General features: G+C 35.0%; 1 protein-coding gene across 2 annotated transcripts in view; it reads left to right on the forward strand.

The window, feature by feature from the left end:
• The window catches only part of Plekhm1 (Pleckstrin homology and RUN domain containing M1), a 42074-nt gene extending 24177 nt beyond the window's left edge, over nucleotides 1-17897 (forward strand). For both annotated transcript variants that reach the window (XM_069837778.1, XM_069837779.1), the window contains 3 exons: nucleotides 2616-2747; nucleotides 6001-6171; nucleotides 12659-17897. In XM_069837778.1, the coding sequence (XP_069693879.1) occupies nucleotides 2616-2747; nucleotides 6001-6171; nucleotides 12659-12775 (420 nt within the window). In that variant the 3' untranslated portion in view covers nucleotides 12776-17897. The remainder of the gene's footprint in view (nucleotides 1-2615; nucleotides 2748-6000; nucleotides 6172-12658) is intronic.
• Nucleotides 17898-20429: the final 2532 nt, after the last annotated feature.

Below are 20429 nucleotides of genomic sequence, written 5' to 3' on the forward strand. Positions count from 1 at the left end.
CTTGGACCATATTCAATGTGAACAAAGCCTGCTGAAACAAAGAAAACCAACATTGTCTTCACATTGAATTTTGCCTTGCTTTTTGAGTTGTAGTAAACCTGTTGTCTTCTATTTGGTTCATTGAGCCTTGTTCTCTGGATTGTAACCATAAACCCATGGCCCTTCACTAACAATTATTAGATTGATTTAATTTTATTACGTTCATTGGCATTTTTCACAAGTAATAATTGTTTGTGTTAATCTGTTAGTGATCTTGGGGGGGAAAAGTTTTGCAGCGGGATATTTTATATAGAGAACTTCAGTTACAATTTTCTGTACTTCATAAAATCTCAGTTTAGTTCATTGATCACCTTCCTAATGGTCAACCAGTAGTCTGACTGCACATGTCCACTAATTCTGGTTTCATTATCATTATTATTATTTGAAGTAGAAGATTGTCCAGAACTAGAAAGATCAAATGTCTCTAAAAGACAATATTGCTTTCTGTCAACTCAAAATGGCACACTCTCACAAAAGCTTTCATGGTCTTGCATTGAAGTTCTATAGGAAAGTTTCTTTGGGTATTTGTGTAGAGAACAGATTTCTTCCCCAACCCTCAAATTCTTTCTAACCACACCCTGTTAGCACTGGTGGATTCAACTCTGGAAATTTTCAATCACAGTTGCTGTAATGTGAAATATGTAGAATTGGGGAAGAAATAACTGAACATTTACTTTGGAACAATTTTTCAAACTGATCAACTCTAGAGAAGAACAGGTTATGTGAAAATAACATCTGTTCTGAAATAACACTTCCTGTACAGGCAGAAAAGTGACTTGTGGATCCAGACACCACCTCGTTCATAGTTTCATTGATTACACATAGTTCCACAGATCAAACAGATACATTTTTTTCTTATTGAATGGTAACAATTTCAGAATAATACTGCCAAACTGACCAGTGATTAAAATTCGTATAAAATATCCTGGTAGCGATATATTTTGCCTTCTATAACACAAGTTGGTATTTTAAAATTGTCCAGGTTCTGGCAATTGGCTTTGACGAATTTCAGCATTGCTGTTCTAGATTGACTATAAGGTTTAGAAACATCAAAATACTGTAGTGAAACAAGTAAAGAGTTAGGTTTGGAAGTAAATCCCGAAAAGACAAAGTATATGATTATGTCTCGTGACCAGAATATTGTACGAAATGGAAATATAAAAATTGGAAATTTATCTTTTGAAGAGGTGGAAAAATTCAAATACCTGGGAGCAACAGTAACAAATATAGATGATACTCAGGAAGAAATTAAACACAGAATAAATATGAGAAATGCCTGTTGCTATTCAGTTGAGAAGCTTTTATCATCCAGTCTGCTGTCAAAAAATCTGAAAGTTAGAATTTATAAAACAGTTATATTATCGGTTGTTCTTTATGGTTGTGAAACTTGGACTCTCACTTTGAGAGAGGAACATAGGTTAAGGGTGTTTGAGAATAAGGTGCTTAGGAAAATATTTGGGGCTAAGAGGGATGAAGTTACAGGAGATTGGAGAAAGTTACACACCACAGAACTGCACTCATTGTGTTCTTCACCTGACATAATTAGGAATATTAAATCCAGACGTTTGAGATGGGCAGGGCATGTAGCACGCATGGACGAATCCAGATATAGAGTGTTAGTTGGGAGACTGGAGGGAAAAAAAAGACCTTTGGGGCGGCCGAGACGTAGATAGGAAGATAATATTAAAATGGATTTGAGGGAGGTGGGATATGATGGTAGAGACTGGATTAATCTTGCACAGGATAGGGACCAATGGTGGGCTTATGTGAGGGCGGCAATGAATCTCCGGGTTCCTTAAAAGCCAGTAAGTAATAGTAGTAGTAATAATAATAATAATAATAATAATAATAATAATAATAATAACAACACAATTTAGAACAGTCTGCTGAAATTCATGACAACCAACTGTTGGACCCTGCAGATATTATGCGAAGTTCTACAAACTTGGCTAAAGATATTAATCCAGTTTTTGCCACAGGTATTGCTGGAATTCGTTTGAAGCTTGTACGTTTTTTTTCGCGTTATTTCACTATTAAAAAGTGTCCTTTTTTAGCTTATGGGAACAAGTGTAAAGGAATGGTGTAAAGAAATTGGCAAAATGAGAATAATTCGCGTTATTTCGTCTCGCGAATTTCACGAATCTTTAATTAAATATATGATCAACAGGACTTCAGAGTGTCTGCAGTGGAGTATTCAGTGTCAGAGTATTGTGACATTTTTTACGTGTAATTTTGTTGGAAATAAGAACTTTTCTCTTACATCTCAATTTCTGAGATTTTATGTTCTGTATTGTTTTCATATAATAATATGTGTAAATAATGTTAATATATTAATACTTTCATATACCGTAACTTAAGTTGCTCCACATTTTGTGTCAGTATCATACTTTTTAGAGTTATACCACAAGTCTTGAATTATCACTCAATTCCAAGTAAATTCTGCCTTCAGATACCTTATGTTCATAATGAATGATATAGATATCTATACCATAATATGAAATTGAATTTTTTTTAGTATCTCTTAATTGCAGATTTTAAGCCTGAAACAATATTCGATAATGTGTAATAATTTTCAGACTCTGCGAATCCAGTTGAATTTGCTACGTGCATACTTGTTTACATGTCGTGAACCAGTAATTGAGGAATTACAGAAACGAGTTTGGCCACGAGAGTACTTATATGAACACGTTCACTTGTATTCTGTTGCAGTAAGTATATATAGTATATTGGACTATTGTTATGTAATGGAAATATTTGTCATGTATCAGACATAAAATTTTAGTGTTTAAATTTTAACTGTTGTGTTTGTATTCTTTTACACAAGTAACTTTTGAATCTATGTAATGTTTGCTTTACAGCATAAGAACAAAGTAATTTCTAAAATGAAAGCGAGAATATGTGTGTCTACATGCATGTAGGAATGGGAAATTTGAGAACATGCATGAATCTTATTTTAGTCGAAAGTTGGCCGCTTTATTATTACACATTTTGTAATCTCGTGATATGTATTCAAAAACCTAAATGATGAAAATAAAAAAATAAAAAATTACAAAACCTGAAAATGTTATGTCAGTGTGACTTCATAGCACAGTGTAATAGCAATTTCCAAGTGATGAACCATTCTTTCCTATCTAACTGCGTGTTAATCATATATTGTAAAAATTTATTATGAGTCTACTTATTTTTTGCTGAAAATATGCACACAAAATCTTGTAGGTATGTAGCGTATTGTGCCACTGCAATAACACTTCTCTCTCATCTGTGTTTGACACATTCTTCTATTGCCTTTTCGCACTTGGACGCCTCCAGTTGCCTTAACCTTATACCTCTCTCTACCAACATTGTTTTACTATTAGAGAGGCATGACTATTTAAAGCTGGCGACTGACTTGAGCTGAGCACTGTAATGTAATGCAATGTTACAAAGTGAACATTCACCTGTGTGGCAAATGCTTGCTTTGAATGCTCGACTCAGAAGTGCTCCATATTTAATTCTCACTCATTTTGGCTTAGCATGGAATACAGATGAGTTATACCACTATGAACATTATTTTCTTATAGGATTATCTAAGATGCGTGCATTATGGTGCCCTCTATTGACAGAAGGAAGCTGGAGTTGTACCACTTTCATAATAAAAAGAACGGACATTTGTGATACTGAAAGTATAGTTAACTCCAATTTGACAAAAAGTATAGTTGTACCACTATTAAAATAACCCCTTCAAATAGCTTAGGATGAGATGTGTTAACTATAGCTACATAATTTATTCCAGTTTTTCAAAACATTATTTTTAATAATAACAGTAACAATTATGTTAATTATAATGTGCAGGCTACACAACTTTTCCTCACAGTATTTATTACTGTGTCGTGGTGAATTTTATTGGGGAAATATTAATTTTCTAAGCTAACAGCGACACACTATACAAGGTGGATGGTAACCACTGCACCAAAATGAAACTGATAATAAATCGAGAGGAGAGACTTGAAAAATCTAAATAAGTTTTTTTTCTAACATTGATTGTTTTAGAGGAAATCATTACGTTTCTGTGAAACATTTGGCAACATCACAGCTATTGCAATAACTCTAGCAAGCGTGACCTCTGTGGCAGGGCCGAGTTAATCCAAGATGAAATTTACACCTACTGAAGTGAGTTTGTCACTATGAAATTAGCTTTACCTTCAGCTATGAACCAAGATTTGATTTGTCTTACATTAAATTAACACTCTTGAAAATAAATCATTACAGCACACGGTATTATTTACATGTAATCTTAGACTGAAAAATGTTAAATTAACGTAAATGTCACCACAGCAAGTGAAGGTCAGATTACGTAATGGCCCCATCCCTTGCTTTGCCCTCCCCCTCTACTGTACTCACTCACAGCATGCGACACTGCGGTATATTGCAAAATTTATTTTAACAATTTTCTCAATTATTCAGTTTAAATTCATGGCTAAATGATTTAATTTGCAAAAAAGGACTGAAGACACTAACTTTTCAGATTATTTTTACCTATCTGCTTGTATAGCAATCAGCCATTTCTCTTGGGCCATTACTGCAATAGAGTGCTGCAAACATTGAGTAAAGTCTATTCTTTCCTGCTTAATGTTGCTTCATTGAAGAAAAAGTGTAATAAAAGTTTTGTTATATTTAACATGTACAATCACCTCATAAATTTTGGTGCATCAGTCCCCTTCCACCCTGTATAATTTCAAGAATTGTAATGCACATTACTTACCTGGATTTACTTAAGATTATTATTTTTTGGTCCTACAGAATATATCTGTTACAGTAACAATTAATATTAGAGGAGAAAATTTGCTCCGGCACCGGAGATCGAACCCGGGTCCTTGGTTCTATGTACCAAGCGCTCTCACCATTGCGCTATTCCGAAGTCCAATCCACAGCACTGGATCGAACTGCCCTCCTCCAGTGTTTTTTCCCCTTTGTGGCCTGACTCCAAGTTGGGCATGTATGTTGACATTTTATTAAGTCAACTGCCATTATACAAGGAGCGCACTCAGTTGAGTGACTTGATGGCCGGGATTCCACAGTAATGTGCACAGTAATCTGTACAGAAATATGCACTGTTGCTAGAAGAATTTACTTAAGATTATTATTTTTTGGTCCTACAACTTGGAGTCAGGCCACAAAGAGAAAAAATACTGGAGGAGGGGAGTCCGATCCGGTGCTGTGGATTGGACCTCGGCGTAGCTCAATGGTGAGAGTGCTTGGTATGTAGAACCAAGGACCCGGGTTCGATCCCCGGCGCCGGAGCAAATTTTTCTCCTCTAATATTAATTATTACCTGGATTTAGTTCATGTTCTGATAATGTATTCTGACTACCTGGTACATGTTCTGTATGTTCATTTATCTGTATGGTATGAAATTATTTTCCTACAGCTCTGAAAAAATAGAGAGAATTTATAATAGCTTTATAGGAAATTTGTGACATTTGCGGGGACAATAAGATACTATAGACTTACTTAAATTTACCTCTACACCATTCCTACTCTGCATCCATCACATAATAATATGATTTATGAAATTGAAGGGGTGAAAATGAGATGGCTCAAAGCCACACTTTTAACAAACATGGTTTTTGTGCAAGTTCATTTCTTACACGTACAGTACTACTACTGTATTAAAATATTGTAAACCATACTCAGCAAATGACATAAGTATACGACGAAGAAATTATGATTTCGCAACTAATAGCATTGGACTCTAAACCTTTAATACATTCTCCTGTAAAATTTTGTCTGTGTGGCTTAAGAGTATATCATTCTGACCCCTTCAATTACCATTTTTATTTTGGCCTACTAATAAAAGTAGGTAGCATGAATTACCTCACTGTATCTCAGGAGAAGTGTAGAATATTTGCATTTTAATTAAATTCAGATTTTAAAAGTCTTATGTTACAACTTTCTCTGTATGCACTGATTTTGTCATTTCAGGATTTGCTCCAGATTCCATCTGGACAACTAGCACAACTCCTACACAAAGTGGTTGCATTTGCCAAAGGTCACGTTTTATCTTGTTGGCTTTGCAGTCAGAAAGGCTTCATTTGTGAAGTGTGTAATAACCCAAAAGTGATTTATCCCTTCGATATGGAATCCACATATAGGGTAAGAACTTTTAAAAGGTTGATTTAGTAACTGAGTCTAGAATATAGTCTTACATTCTTCCATTTGCGGTTTCTTTTTCATAGTTTCATTATATTTTGACAATTTGCTTCAACTTGAAAAGTTATTTACTGCAATGAAATTTTATCTGCCATTGGTATCATTTTCTCAAATATGTCATTCAATTTGTGGAGTCCTGAAATAAGATATAAGGGTGGAAGTGATATAACTGTGCAGATTGAAGGAGGAAATGGAGTAGTTTAAAATAAATAAACATTTTATGCATTTTGTAATTAAGTGCATGGTTAATTAGAAAATTAGCCTGAAAGTCTTTGTGGTTTGGCAGCATTGCATTGCTGGCTCGCCTCTGAATGCACACATGAACTTACATCTGAATAGCAGCATTCCGTCTCTTACAGCTATTGCAGTAGTATTGTTAGTTTTCCTAATGGTATTAATCTTTTTATTTAATTTGGAAGAAAACAGTCCATTTTATTTAAAAAGTGCAACAGGGTAAATCATTCCTTAATAGTTTACCTGATTATAGGAGCAAAAGTCAGAATTCTACAGGTAGTGCTTATAGAGTAAAACAATTTTAACATTTAGGGGTTATTATTATTATTATTATTATTATTATCATCATCATCATCATCATCATCATCATCATCATCATCATCATCACTTACTTACTGGCTTTTAAGGAACCCGGAGGTTCATTGCCGCCCTCACATAAGCCCGCCATTGGTCCCTATCCTGAGCAAGATTAATCCACTCTCTATCATCATATCCCACCTCCCTCAAATCCATTTTAATATTATCTTCCCATCTACATCTCGGCCTCCCTAAAGATCTTTTTCCCTCCAGCCTCCCAACTAACACTCTATATGCATTTCTGGATTCGCCCATACGTGCTACATGCCCTGCCCATCTCAAACGTCTGGATTTAATGTTCCTAATTATGTCAGGTGAAGAATACAATGCGTGCAGTTCTGTGCTCTGTAACTTTCTCCATTCTCCTGTAACTTCATCCCTCTTAGCCCCAAATATTTTCCTAAGTACCTTATTCTCAAACACCCTTAACCTATGTTCCTCTCTCAAAGTGAGAGTCCAAGTTTCACAACCATAAAGAACAGCCGGTAATATAACTGTTTTATAAATTCTAACTTTCAGATTTTTTGACAGCAGACTGGATGGTAAAAGCTTCTCAACCGAATAATAACAGGCATTTCCCATATTCATTCATTCATTCATTCATTCATTCATTCATTCATTCATTTATTTTATTCCATAGATCTTACATGAGCAATGAAGCTTTAAGATGTGGAACAAGTCAAAATTTTACAATATTACAATTACAATTTTTACAAAATTTTATAGTTTTACAATTTAGCAATTTTCTACAATTTTTACAATTTTGTGCAATTTTTTACAATATTTTGTTGAGATGTAGTGAGATGAGGTGAGGTCCGAGGATTCGCCAAAATATTACCCGGCATTTGCCTTTTGGTTGGGGAAAACCTCGGAAAAACCCAACCAAGTAATCAAATCAAAGGGGGATAATCTAATCAAAGGGGTTGATGCCAAGGACTCGCCATAGACCATCCGGCTTCAGTCCCATGGTCCGTGGTTAATTTCCTCCCGAGTATCATTTATATGTGTTACTGTTGCTCCAAGATATTTGAACTTCTCCACCTCTTCAAAAGATAAATTTCCAATTTTTATTTTTCCATTTCGTACAATATTCTCGTCACGAGACATAATCATATACTTTGTCTTTTCGGGATTTACTTCCAAACCTATCTCTTTACTTGCTCCCAGTAAAATTCCCGTGTTTTCTCTAATCGTTTGTGGATTTTCTCCTAACATATTCACATCATTCACATAGACAAGCAGCTGATGTAACCTGTTCAATTCCAAACCCTCTCTGTTATCCTGGACTTTCCAATGGCATACTCTAGAGCAAAGTTAAAAAGTAAAGGTGATAGTGCATCTCCTTGCTTTAGCCCACAGTAAATTGGAAACGCATATGAACAGAAACTGACCTATACGAACTCTGCTGTTCGTTTCACTGAGACACATCATCATCATCATCATCATCATCATCATCATTACTACTATTATTGATTTTTTTTTATTTTTTGCTTGGAATAAGTATTCATTTGGGACTAATATGATATTAGAAATTTTGTTGTATAACTGTCAAAAAAAAAAAAAGTGGATGCACTCGTGAACAACGAATATTTTCTATGTCCACTTCAGATAACAGTGATGTTACATGATGGATACGCTTATAGAAGCAGTTTCAGAACTAAGATGTTTAAGCAGAAGTCATTCACATCTACGTCTTGTAGAGCAGCAGTACTGTGTTTGCTTAATGATTCGAAGGTTGAGAGTTCGAGCCTTGTTCATTTTATTCTGTTATTGTTCTTTAGTGATATAAATAATATTCAAGTTATCATTTAATTCTGTTATCGTTTTTTAGCGATATAAGTAATATAAATTTAATATTAGATTTGAAACAGTATAGTTGCATAATACTAATGTTAGGTTTTTCTTCTTATATTATTACATTATACTATCCTGTAACACAATAAAATGAAAAGGATTGACGAGGATTTGAACCTGAGACGTTCACATCTAAATTCCGACATTCTTCCGACTGAGCTACAGGGGCACAAGTAAAAAAGCATATGCGAAAAAGTTGGCCCAATCCCCCTCCAAGACGTCCTGATGATATGTGGAAGCTCATCCATGATGCTTAGGATGCTGTGGCTGAGAACTGAAAAGACTAGTCGATTGCATGCCCACTCGACTGCAAAATGTGATCAAAATGGGAGGAAGATGGAATAAATATTGAATCGTGGCTTTTTGTTTTGTTTTTTTAACTTTTAATTGTTTGAATTTTCTAAGGCAGATGCCAGTAAGTTTTTTTTGTTTATGCCACAAAAGATATTTTTGTTGCGAATAAAATCTTCCTTTCTTTCCATTTGCAGCCATAATGTCATAATAAATAATGATGAAGTCATGGCATAATACATTCATGAACCTGATGTTAATCGCTAAAATATTTTCTGTAATTGTTAAAAATTTAAAATGTTCATTGTCCATCTGCTTAATGGTCATTTCACGGTCAGATCACACAAGTTCATGGACTCTGGCTGCATTACCACTCTTCGAAGTTGAAAGATTTCCAGAATGATGCTCATTTTCAGTAGATTGTCTATCCCCTTTAAATCTCTCATATCAGGTGAAAACTCTCTCTCTTTCAATGAACTTATCCTCAAAAGCACATACCTCTGTGAAAAACTTTTCTGTTTTCATGTAAAATTCAGTGTAAACACTGTGAATCAATTTTACATTCATTTCTCACTAAAAATCTGGCAACTTATAATACCACATTCTCAAAAAACCACCTATAATCTTGCACTGAGGTATTGTAGGAATAGTTCCTTTGAAGTGCTTGTCTATAGAACAGATTTTCTTCCCCCAACCACTCAGATTATATTATCCACACTTGGTAACAGCGAATCCAGTTCAGGAAATACATGTTCAGTGACAATGGTATGCATGTTATACAGTATTTTGAGCGGCGTGCGTATCAGGATTTGAGCATATGCTAACAGTGTTCATACCTCTATAAACCAGGCCAGTTGAACTCAAATGCTACAATGGCAACTACAGCCACCATGGTGCAAGCCAACCACACTTTGGTGTTGTGCAAGAGGGATAGCAGACGGAAGATGATGTGTTGTAGTGGCGATAGCCGGTAACAGATGGGTGGAACACTGATTTATGCTTGTTGTGGAATAGAGAAGTGTTTTATTCAATAAAATTTATTGATAACTTCGATTAAAAGTAACAGTACCAATTACACAGACTGCTTTGAACTCTAAAAAGCAAACTTGAGGTACAGTCATTCCACTCAAAGGTTCATTTCTCTTTCAAACGCCGATTTCAGTTTTGTGATCAACTCCTTTCATTCATCGCTAGTGGTGTGAATTACCGAACATTTCAAATTGTACAGTAATGCTTACTGATGTTATATTTTTTGGCTTTCAATTCAGTGCGCACACCAGACATATATAACTTTCTTCGTGTTGCGAAACAGAGCAATTAACTTCCCAAAAAGGGTTGCTGCCCCCTCTTGGTGTGTTTACATCTGAATACCTTTTGGCCATTCGTGCATGAAATCTTCTTATTTGACAGTATGTATACAGTTAGGGAGCGCTCCACTTGATCTGTCTTGCCCACACACATACTGTGGTGGATTGAAGGAGTACATATCAAGTGGAGTGGGGATGGGGTTGAGTTGGGTTTGCTTCAGTTCACTCATCAAAAAAAGTTAAGCATATAACGGTTTTTATTACCTAGAAATAAAATAGATCTCTTATAATTGGGTTTTTGGTATCTCAGAATAGAGCACAAAGTAGAAATACACTGTTTGTTAACACTGGACTCAGTATGAAAAGAAAAAGTTGCATTCTTTGAAAAAACAGAAATAAAAGAGAAGTTGAAAACATGTACAACATCAAACAAAAGGAAATGGTGTTTTCAGCACCCTGTTCAATAATGTGTTGGTCCTCCACGAACTCTGAGGCACTCTTGTATGCGACGGGGCATGCTCAATACCAACGCATTGAAGTTCTCCTGAGGCAAATTGTCCCATTCCTCCAGGGCAGCATTCCTGAGGGCTTGAATCGTTAATGGGGGATGTTGACGATTGGAAATCGCTCTCTTGAGAAAGCTACATGCATTCTCTATGCAGTTCATATCTGGTGAGCATGCTGGCCAATCCATTCTTCGGATCCCACGTCCTACCAAATACTGCTGCACACTATGAGCGCGATGAGGTGGAGCATTATCATCCTGTAGAGTGAACCCTTCTCCTACAGTCTCTGCAAAACCACTTACTATGGGTTGGAGGATGTTGTTTTCATACACTGCAGCAGTCATGTTTCCTTGTATTTGAACTAGTGGCATGCGGCGGCCAAACATGATACCTCTCCAGAACAAGACTGAGCCACCGAACTGTTGGTGATGTTCCACAGTCATTGAGCAATGATTTCGTTCCCCTGATCGTCTCCATATGCGAACCGAGTTATTGTCAGGGTGTAAGCCAATTCACACTTCATCTGTGAACAAAGTTCTTGTCCATTGGTCTCGTGTCCAATTCTCATGTGCTCTAGCCCATCTTGCACAAGCACCCCTGTGCTGTGGACGGAGTGCCGGAGTCTTACGTGGTCTTCGAGCATACAGCCCCATGTCGTGAAGTCTATTGCGCACAGTTTGACTGCTTACAGCAACTCCTGTGGCTTCATGCAGCTCGTGGCGCAGAGTTGTAGCGGAGGTTGTAGGGTTCCTTCGTGCAGATATCCTTACATACTGGTCCTGAGCTGGTGTTGTTTTGCGTGGACAGCCCTCATGATGTCGATCTGCTACTGAATGTCTTTCCTGGAACTTCCTCCACAGTCTGGAGACAACACTTTGATTAACGTGAAGAATGTTAGCAACGTCAACTTGCCTCATGTTTTGTTCCATCATAGTGATAATTTTAATGCGGTCTGCCATTGAAAGAGTATTCCGAGGCATTGTACTGCACTAGGAAGCTCACAGACACTGACTGAACTCAGCTCGGATTACTGGGTTTGTTTACTAGCTGTGATTGGACTCCCCCTAACGATGCAGAGTGACACAGACGAAAGAGTTTGAGGTGGTAAACACAATACGTGCTATATAAACACAACAGAAACATAAATATTAAGTATTGGTGGGTAAACTGGAAATATGCTTAACTTTTTTTGATGAGTGTAACTTTCTTCGTGTTGCGAAACAGAGCAATTAACTTCCCAAAAAGGGTTGCTGCCCCCTCCTGGTGTGTTTACATCTGAATACCTTTTGGCCATTCGTGCATGAAATCTTCTTATTTGACAGTATGTATACAGTTAGGGAGCGCTCCACTTGATCTGTCTTGCCCACACACGTACTGTGGTGGATTAAAGGAGTACATATCAAGTGGAGTGGGGATGGGGTTGAGTTGGGTTTGCTTCAGTTCACCATGAACTGAACTAGTGGCCTGCCTACAGCGCCACAGTTACTGTGGCGGTTGTTGGACTGGTCTGCTGTAGACAGTACACCAAGGGGGTAATGTTTTGTCACAAGTCAGTTTGAGTGCCACATTTTATCTGTAATGAAGTACTTTTGAGAGCTCTAAACAATCTTCTTCACCACAAAAGTAAATTGTAATTTTATCATAATAAAAAGCTATTATTTAATAATTGATTGCTCTCGGTTTAACTAATTAAAAGTACTTTACTTTATATTACTATTGTGTACTATATGATACTCAGTTCTGTTACTAATCTTCCTTTCTTTCTCATTCTTCAATATCTTCTGTGAAAATATATCACCTGCAAATTAATTTCTCTCTAGTGGAGGCTTTAATATACAGGAATAAACTACATTGCTATGCTTTTCAAATTTCTTTTTCCAGTGTGGTGTCTGTAGTGCTGTTTTCCACGTTGGTTGCTTGGATGCTACCAAACCCTGCCCAAAATGTGAGAGACGACAGAAACGTGAAGACCTACCATTGCTTGAAGGAGATTCGTGACCAAGCTCGAAAGTCACCTGTCAGCACAATGAGCATATTTAATAAGTAATAGTTGAAGCACTGCTGTTTAACCAAAGCAATATTGTTCCTATTGAACAATATATATGACCGGTATTTCTCTATTACCAGTAATTAAAGTTTTGGCTAAGTTTCTTAGTACACCTGTAATCAGTGAAAAAATGTTAAGTCAGTGTATATAGGCTTTCCTTCCCTAATTTTATTATATAACATCTGTGCATTGTCAGAAGAAAAAAGTTAATATTAGAGGACCATATTTATTAATAGGTTTCCAATACATGACAACCATTGTGAGAAAAGAAAACTGCTTATGACAAAATTTGAACTATAATGCGACTAATACCTATATCAGAACGAGTAGAATAAACAAGTCCAATCACATCCATAGTTCATTGTTGTAACTGCAAGATGTCAGTTTGACCATTTAAAACCAAGAGTATATATAGATGTGTTAATTGGCTAAAATTTTACAATTTGTTACAATTTCTCTTTATTCTGCTCTTAGCTTGGATTTTTTTTTCATACCTATTTTACCATACTATATCAGAAACTGAGTATTTCTGTAATAATGACTGCTATACAAACATTAAACGATATGAACCTATCATTTGTTAACTGTGAAATGTAATTATACATATTCATATCGTCTTTAAACTGCTTACTTTCTGTGAGGATCTTGATTGAATTTAGAGGTAAGAATGTAGCTGAGGCCACTTTTGCATAAATGTTCGGATAATTCCATCATACACAGTATTGTTTTGCGTTTACTAGGTATGTTATGTGCATCCTAAAGCGAATGTAGTTACTGGGAGTGTAAGAGTGTAAAATGTCTCTCAGATCATTTAAAGTTTTCAGTCTCCTCACAATTGTTGACGCCATCACCATTCATCTCCTGGCAGAAAAGTTTAAATGTTAATTTGGCATTTACACACTTTTTGACGAGTCTATATGGGCTGAAGTTAGTTCGTTACATATTGTTATATCAGAAAATTCTGGTGAGATGTCTGTTTCACAAAGTTATCCATAGAATTTGAAGTTGACTCAGTCATCATTATAATCACTTGTGTTTTGTTATGAAAATTGTTAAGAATACATTTTATTACAGGAACAGCATGAGAAAACGGTCGTATTTTTCTGTTATCAGTTGGATTTGGAATTTTTTTTTCTCCGAAATTCCAAAACCTTTTCGTTGGACTGACTACTGTGAAATGTGAACAAGAAAGTCTGTACACCATCTTGTTCAAGTTGAATTACTATTTGCAGCAGTATATGAGAAATCAGTTCTCCTGGGGAAGCATTGTGTCTTGCTAAAACATTACAGGGTGAAGCCAACTGAATAAGAGAGAAACACATAAAAACTAAGGCATGACTGGCGAATTAAATTTTACTCTCCTTGGGAGATGCTTCATCTAGGTCAACAAAACCATCCGGTTTTAGTGAATTAGCATTGATCTACACTTCTGCTCAGAGTTTACCACAACAATCACAAGCATTCCTCTGTGACTGTTCTCAACTTCATCACAGAAATAATTTGAAATAGCTTCAATTGCATTGGTACTTTCTTAAATGAGATTCCAAGAGAACAGTGTATTGTGATTTAAACAGTGTCTATAGCCTTTTGGTTTCTTAATTTTGAAAAGTAAACTATCCAATTTAACTTCATCATATCTTACACCAGTCTTTTACTTTGCTTTTTGACACTTTTTCATATAGTTTTTGGTTAAAATTCTTTGTTTTCATACCACCGATACTTTGTTTTCTGATCACGTAATTGTCTTTGTGGGACAGTATTTCTAGCCTTGACCACATTTAATTTATTTTGAGTCCTTACTAAATTCCTATTCTGATTTTGAGTGTTCATGATTTTTTAGCAACCAACTCTTCAGCAGCCAACTCTTGCTGGGAGGATTTGAATTTGTAAAGGGTTTTGTGACATATTTAGGGACATTAGGAAATATATGGGACACTGCACCAGGTTTTAATTTTTATTCCATCCTAGGAATTTGAACTGTTTCAACATTAACAACAGAATTGTCTATTTTTATTATCATGCCTTCCGAAAAATGAGGATCACATAGGTAAATTTTTCTGTTGAGTCTTCTGCGTTTTCTAGGAATTGCCCTGACCCACATACGAGTTCTGGTTTGTCCTTAAAAGGGGAAAAATAATGCACTCTTTTGGCTGTCATAATCACCTAACAGCCCAGTATTAAGCAAGTTTGCATTTAATGTAAATTTAATAAATACTTAAAGTTATATTACACTATATTATTACTCACTCATTAAATACTAATGATTTATATTAAATGTTTTATAAGTCAGTACCATACAAACATATATTAACTGAAAAATACAATGTAAAGGCAATAGCACACCAATTCAAAACATGCTTTCTTTGGTGTTATAGAATACTGCTCCCTCCTACTGGCATTCTACTTACCAAACTGTTATGATAAGCATTGAGTCATAGTGGGAGTGATTACACTAGTTTATTCTACTCATCCCACTTGTATTAATACTAAAAAATATAAATTTTGCATGCGACTTTTTTGTCTTCAGAAACTTTACAGCAACAAATGATTATGCACCAGTGAGATATTGTGTATTCAAAGTTATTAACACGACATACGGGTTTATGGATTGCTGTCATTTCTAATATATGTGTAATTGATAGCACAAATTATATATACTTCGCTTGCCTGTATTTATAATAATGTTAATCAATTACTGGTGCTAATATGAGTCCTTTTCTCCCCTTCTTGGGATCCAGTATAGAAGATATTTGAGTGCTATAGTTGTTTTTATTAAAATTACAGTCTATTATTTGGTATAACTAAATGTACATATGTCTGTTAAAAATTGTAGCTTACATTTGAAATTAATTTCTCTCTTAAGTTTTTCTCTTAAGAATGGATAAATTTTATTTTTTTATATTGCTTAAATTGCATAATATTTCATGAAAGTTGACAGAGTTTCTGTGTACAGATTTGGCACATAGCTCATCATACTTTCAATAATGATGGACATATATAATAAATAGCCTCTAATTGTTAACTTGATGTTTTCGAGGGAAATACCTAAAACATAATAAAACTAAATTTACCTAAATATATATTCTAAGAGGAAATTGGAGGTGGAGAAAAATATTTGTGGTACCTTGCTGTATTAAGTGCCCTTATCTTTGCCATCAAATCAGTTTTTTTTCCCCACTTTTTTTATTCTCATTGTTTATATTTACGTATAAAGCATCAAGTGTTGCGAAAAACAAAGGGATACATACTTACGCATAAAATGGCTGTATTGATTCTTAAGTATTTTATAATAATTTTCACGTGGAACTTTTTTTGTGAAATAAGCAATTGGGAGAGTTTTCAACTTCAGTTATGTACAGTTGTCAAAAGAAAAAGTGGCCACTCTCTAGAAGCTAAGTTCCTTTTGGGTATCTTCGCTACAATTTGGAGACAGGCAATGTTACATGTTGTTGGAAAACGTTGCATGATACCTAAGTTAAAATTAAAGTGTTTTGCATGTTACTGTTGTAGTGTTTTGGGCTGGTATTCTAACATGCGTTCTAACATAATCTAGTGCTTTTTATGTTCTTTTTTGTTTTTAGGAGAGAAAAAATATATAATTGCTCTTTTCTCTTTTATGACTTTTAGTAATTAACATCAGGTTCATGAATTTATTATGCCATGACTTTATCATTATTTATTATGACTGCTTCAAATGGAAAGAAAGGAAGAAAGATTTTATTCTCAACAAAAATATCTTTCATGGCATAAACAAAACAAACTTACTGGCGTCTGCCTTAGAAAATTCAAACAATTAAAAGTTCAAAACACAAAAAACCAAACAAAAAGCCACAATTCAATATTTAGTTCACCTTCCTCCCATCTCTATCACATCTTGCAGTCAAGTGGGCATGGAATCGATTAGTCTTTTCAAATAGTGACTGTTCTCTGCTGGATGAGTTTCCACAAAACATCAGGACGTCTGGGAAGAGGATTAGGCCAATTTTTCTGCATAAGCTTCTTTACTTGTACCTCTGTAGCTCAGTCTGAAAATGTCTGAATTTAGATGTAAACATGTCTATTTCAAATCCTCGTCATTCCTTTTCATTTTATTGTGTTTCAGGATAGTATAATGTAATAATATAAGAAGAAACAACTAACACTAGTATTATGCAGCTGTATTGTTCCAAATCTAACATTAAATTGATATTATTTATATCACTAATGAACGATAACAGAATATATATGATATCTTCAATATTATTTATATCACTAAAGAACTATAACAAAATAAAAAGATAACTTGAACAAGGCTCGAACTAATAACCTTCAAATCATTAAGCGAGCACTCTACATCTGCTCTACGAGACACAGATATTGAATAACTTCATAGTTTTGAAACTGCTTCTACAAGCACATGCATCGTGTAACATCACCGTGATCTGAAGTGGACTTCGAAAATATTTGCTGTTCATGAGTGTGGCCACTTTTTCTTTTTACAGCTATACCTACGTGATTTGAGTGTGCAGGAAAACATATTGAAATGTAGATTATTCCCCATATATGAATGTCTATGATGAAAATAGTTTTTGTTACAGTATCATTGATTAGAAACGTTTATTTCATTATATTAATTAGGTTGTCTGGCACATTTTCAGATTTTCTAGCCTTTGTTTGGAGATTTGAAATATAGAAGTATATTAAAAAGTCATAAATGGAAATTCTATGACTTATATTATTTAAATAAGTTTCATTTTTTTTAGTTAAAAACTTTCACGTTCATTAAAGGAATTTTTACGTTTTTTTTATATACACATTTTAAACATCTCTTGCAACTTTTCGGTAAAAAAAGTTTTTTTTTATAGCACAATTTGTACTTAACTTTATTTCTGTTGACTTTAAGCTAATATTTTATGTATTAAAACTATGATCATGTTTCAAGTTTTGATTTCATAAAGTTGTTCAGTGTTTTTACACATTCTGAAGTTACCATTCCGATTAAATTAACGAATTGTTTCAGTTTGCTTTATTTTGAAGTCTTAAAACTTTGTTCATTGTATAAATAAAAAAGTGTACATTCCTATGTGAATACTACATTGTGTGTTCTTTTCCTTTCACAGTTCATGTAATTCAGTGGTGCATATTCAAGCTTATGCGAACTGTTGCATGCCACTGGCAAATTTTCCTGTGTGTGGATTACTTCTCCTCCCGTACTTCCTTCCTACTAGTTTGCATTGAAAGGGGGATAGTCAAAGATTTTCCATGTCTAAATCAAGTAGAGCAATGAAATCACATGAAGGTGAAAACCATTCAACCAGTTCAAACCTGGAGAGGTTGTGTGTACACTCCTGAAAAGAAAAAATTACTGATCTACAAAGGTCTTCATGACGGCTATGCAGTACAACTGTACCGAAAGTTTACATCATAACATCTTGAAGGTTCCACTTACTGTTTTCCCTCCCATGCCTTTAGAACGAACCTAATCATGTTCTGAACTCCCGAAACTTCCAAATACACGAATTTAACAACAATAAAATTCCAAATGCACTCCATTTGTTTACTCCACAAAGTTAACTTTGTGGTAGTGTCTCTACCTCCAGACTAGTTGGCCTGGGTTCAATTCCCGGCAGGGTCGGAAATTTTCATGTAAAATTTCCACCTTGGAAATAGGAGAGATGGTGGTACACAACTTCTAATCACTAAATTGTGCACCATTATGCCTGGGTTAAATCCCAAATATTTCTGCAATGCATATGAAGAGAAGGCATATTTCACTGTTGATAGTGATTTGTCCATTGGATGGGGACGTTAAACCTGGTGGCCCCCTTGGTGTTATTCAACAGGAGTAGGCTACATGCTGGCACCAGGTTTGCCCTAGAGGTAAGATAATATGTTGGGCAGTATTTACAGTTGTGTTTTTCATTCACGACAACGAAATCTTTTGTAAGTTGTGTGCAGTGAAAATAGAAGGATACATAGCATCTAACATTAGGAAACAAAAAAAATATATATTAAACATACACGTCCTTGTGATATAAAACATCAAGTTAGCCAGGTACAGGAATCTACATCACAATTAAGTGAAAGAACTTTTTCTGAAGGTCTATGTGAAGCATCATTGCAGCAAATATTCCTCTAAACAAATTACAGAATGAGAAATTGTGTGACTTTTTGGAAAAGTGCATATGGAGGAAAATTTCTATGGAATCAGTATTGCGGAAGAATTATGTACAACATTCATATGAAAAATGTATAACTGAAGTGAAAAATAAATTAAAAGATAAGAAAATTAGGGTGTCGATTAATGAATCTATGGATTCATTCAGACGCCACAGTGCTACTGTAATTGCAGATGCATTAAATAAAGACGGTACTAACAGACTCTACATTCTAACCACTGACTATTGAACAAGAAAAATTATTCTATCGTACGTGAACTTTTTAATAGTTCTTCGAGTTTACTTTGGCCATCATCACAGATGCTGCAATGTACATGAATAGTTCGGCAAAGTTTCTTAACAGCATTATCCGAATATGTTACATGTGACATGTTTAGCACATACTCGCCACAGACTTGTAGAAGAAGTGAGAGTGCAATTTCCTGACATTGAGAGTATAATGGCTTATTTACAATGGTTCTTAGAGAACCCTGAGATTCATTGTCACCCACACACAAGCCTGCCATCGGTCCCTATCCTGAACAAGATTAATCCAGTCCATACCATCATATCCCACCTCCCTCAGATCCATTTTAATATTATCCTCCCATCTACGTCTCAACCTCCCCAAAGGTCTTTTACCCTCCGGCCTCCCAAGATAATATAATGGCTAATGTTAAAAAAGGTGTTTGTTGTAGCATCTTGTTTCTGAATTCAGAAAACCATGTGCCGGATTACCTATTGCTTTGTCTCCAATCATTACCCAATGGGGAATGTGGTTGAACACGTGCAATAATGTTATTGTAACAATTTCGAATCAGTAAAGGAAGTGATTCAGTCATTTGATTCAAGTGATGCCATAGCAATCAAAATATCTCAAGAACTATTTAACAATTCAGCTATTGAATATAATATAAATTATATTCAGTCGAATTTTGCGCTTTTGTCAGCTGCTGTTGTAGTCTTAGAAACATCTTATGCAGAACTCGTTACTGAAATAACATTGATTAGAAATATTGTTCGTAATCTGAATTGTGCTGAAGATGAAATTGAGAAATGCATTTGTATAAGGACGAAAAAACAATAAGTAAATTGACAATGATTACTGATTCATAACTAGTTTAGAAATATAATTTTAATTTGTGTAGCTAACCAACACAAAAAAAGTACTTGATAATCTGAGTTATTTTTCTTGACTCAACTGTAGGGCCTACTACTGTCAGCATCAGACTGTGTATCATTGTTCAACTCTATCCCCCACTATGCAAATATACTATGTTGCATAGCAATACTTTATACCAGTGGTTCTGAAAGAGTGTGCCGCGACACACTACAGTACTGCGCCCACAAGATTAGCAAGGTGTGCCATGAAAATTCTGGGACTTTGTGATATTGTTGGTAAAAGTAATCAGAATAATTTCATTCAACATTTATTTTTAAAAAGAACAAGAGAATAATATTAAAGTAC

This window comes from Periplaneta americana, chromosome 10 (assembly GCF_040183065.1).
Source record: "Periplaneta americana isolate PAMFEO1 chromosome 10, P.americana_PAMFEO1_priV1, whole genome shotgun sequence".
NCBI lineage: Eukaryota > Metazoa > Arthropoda > Insecta > Blattodea > Blattidae > Periplaneta > Periplaneta americana.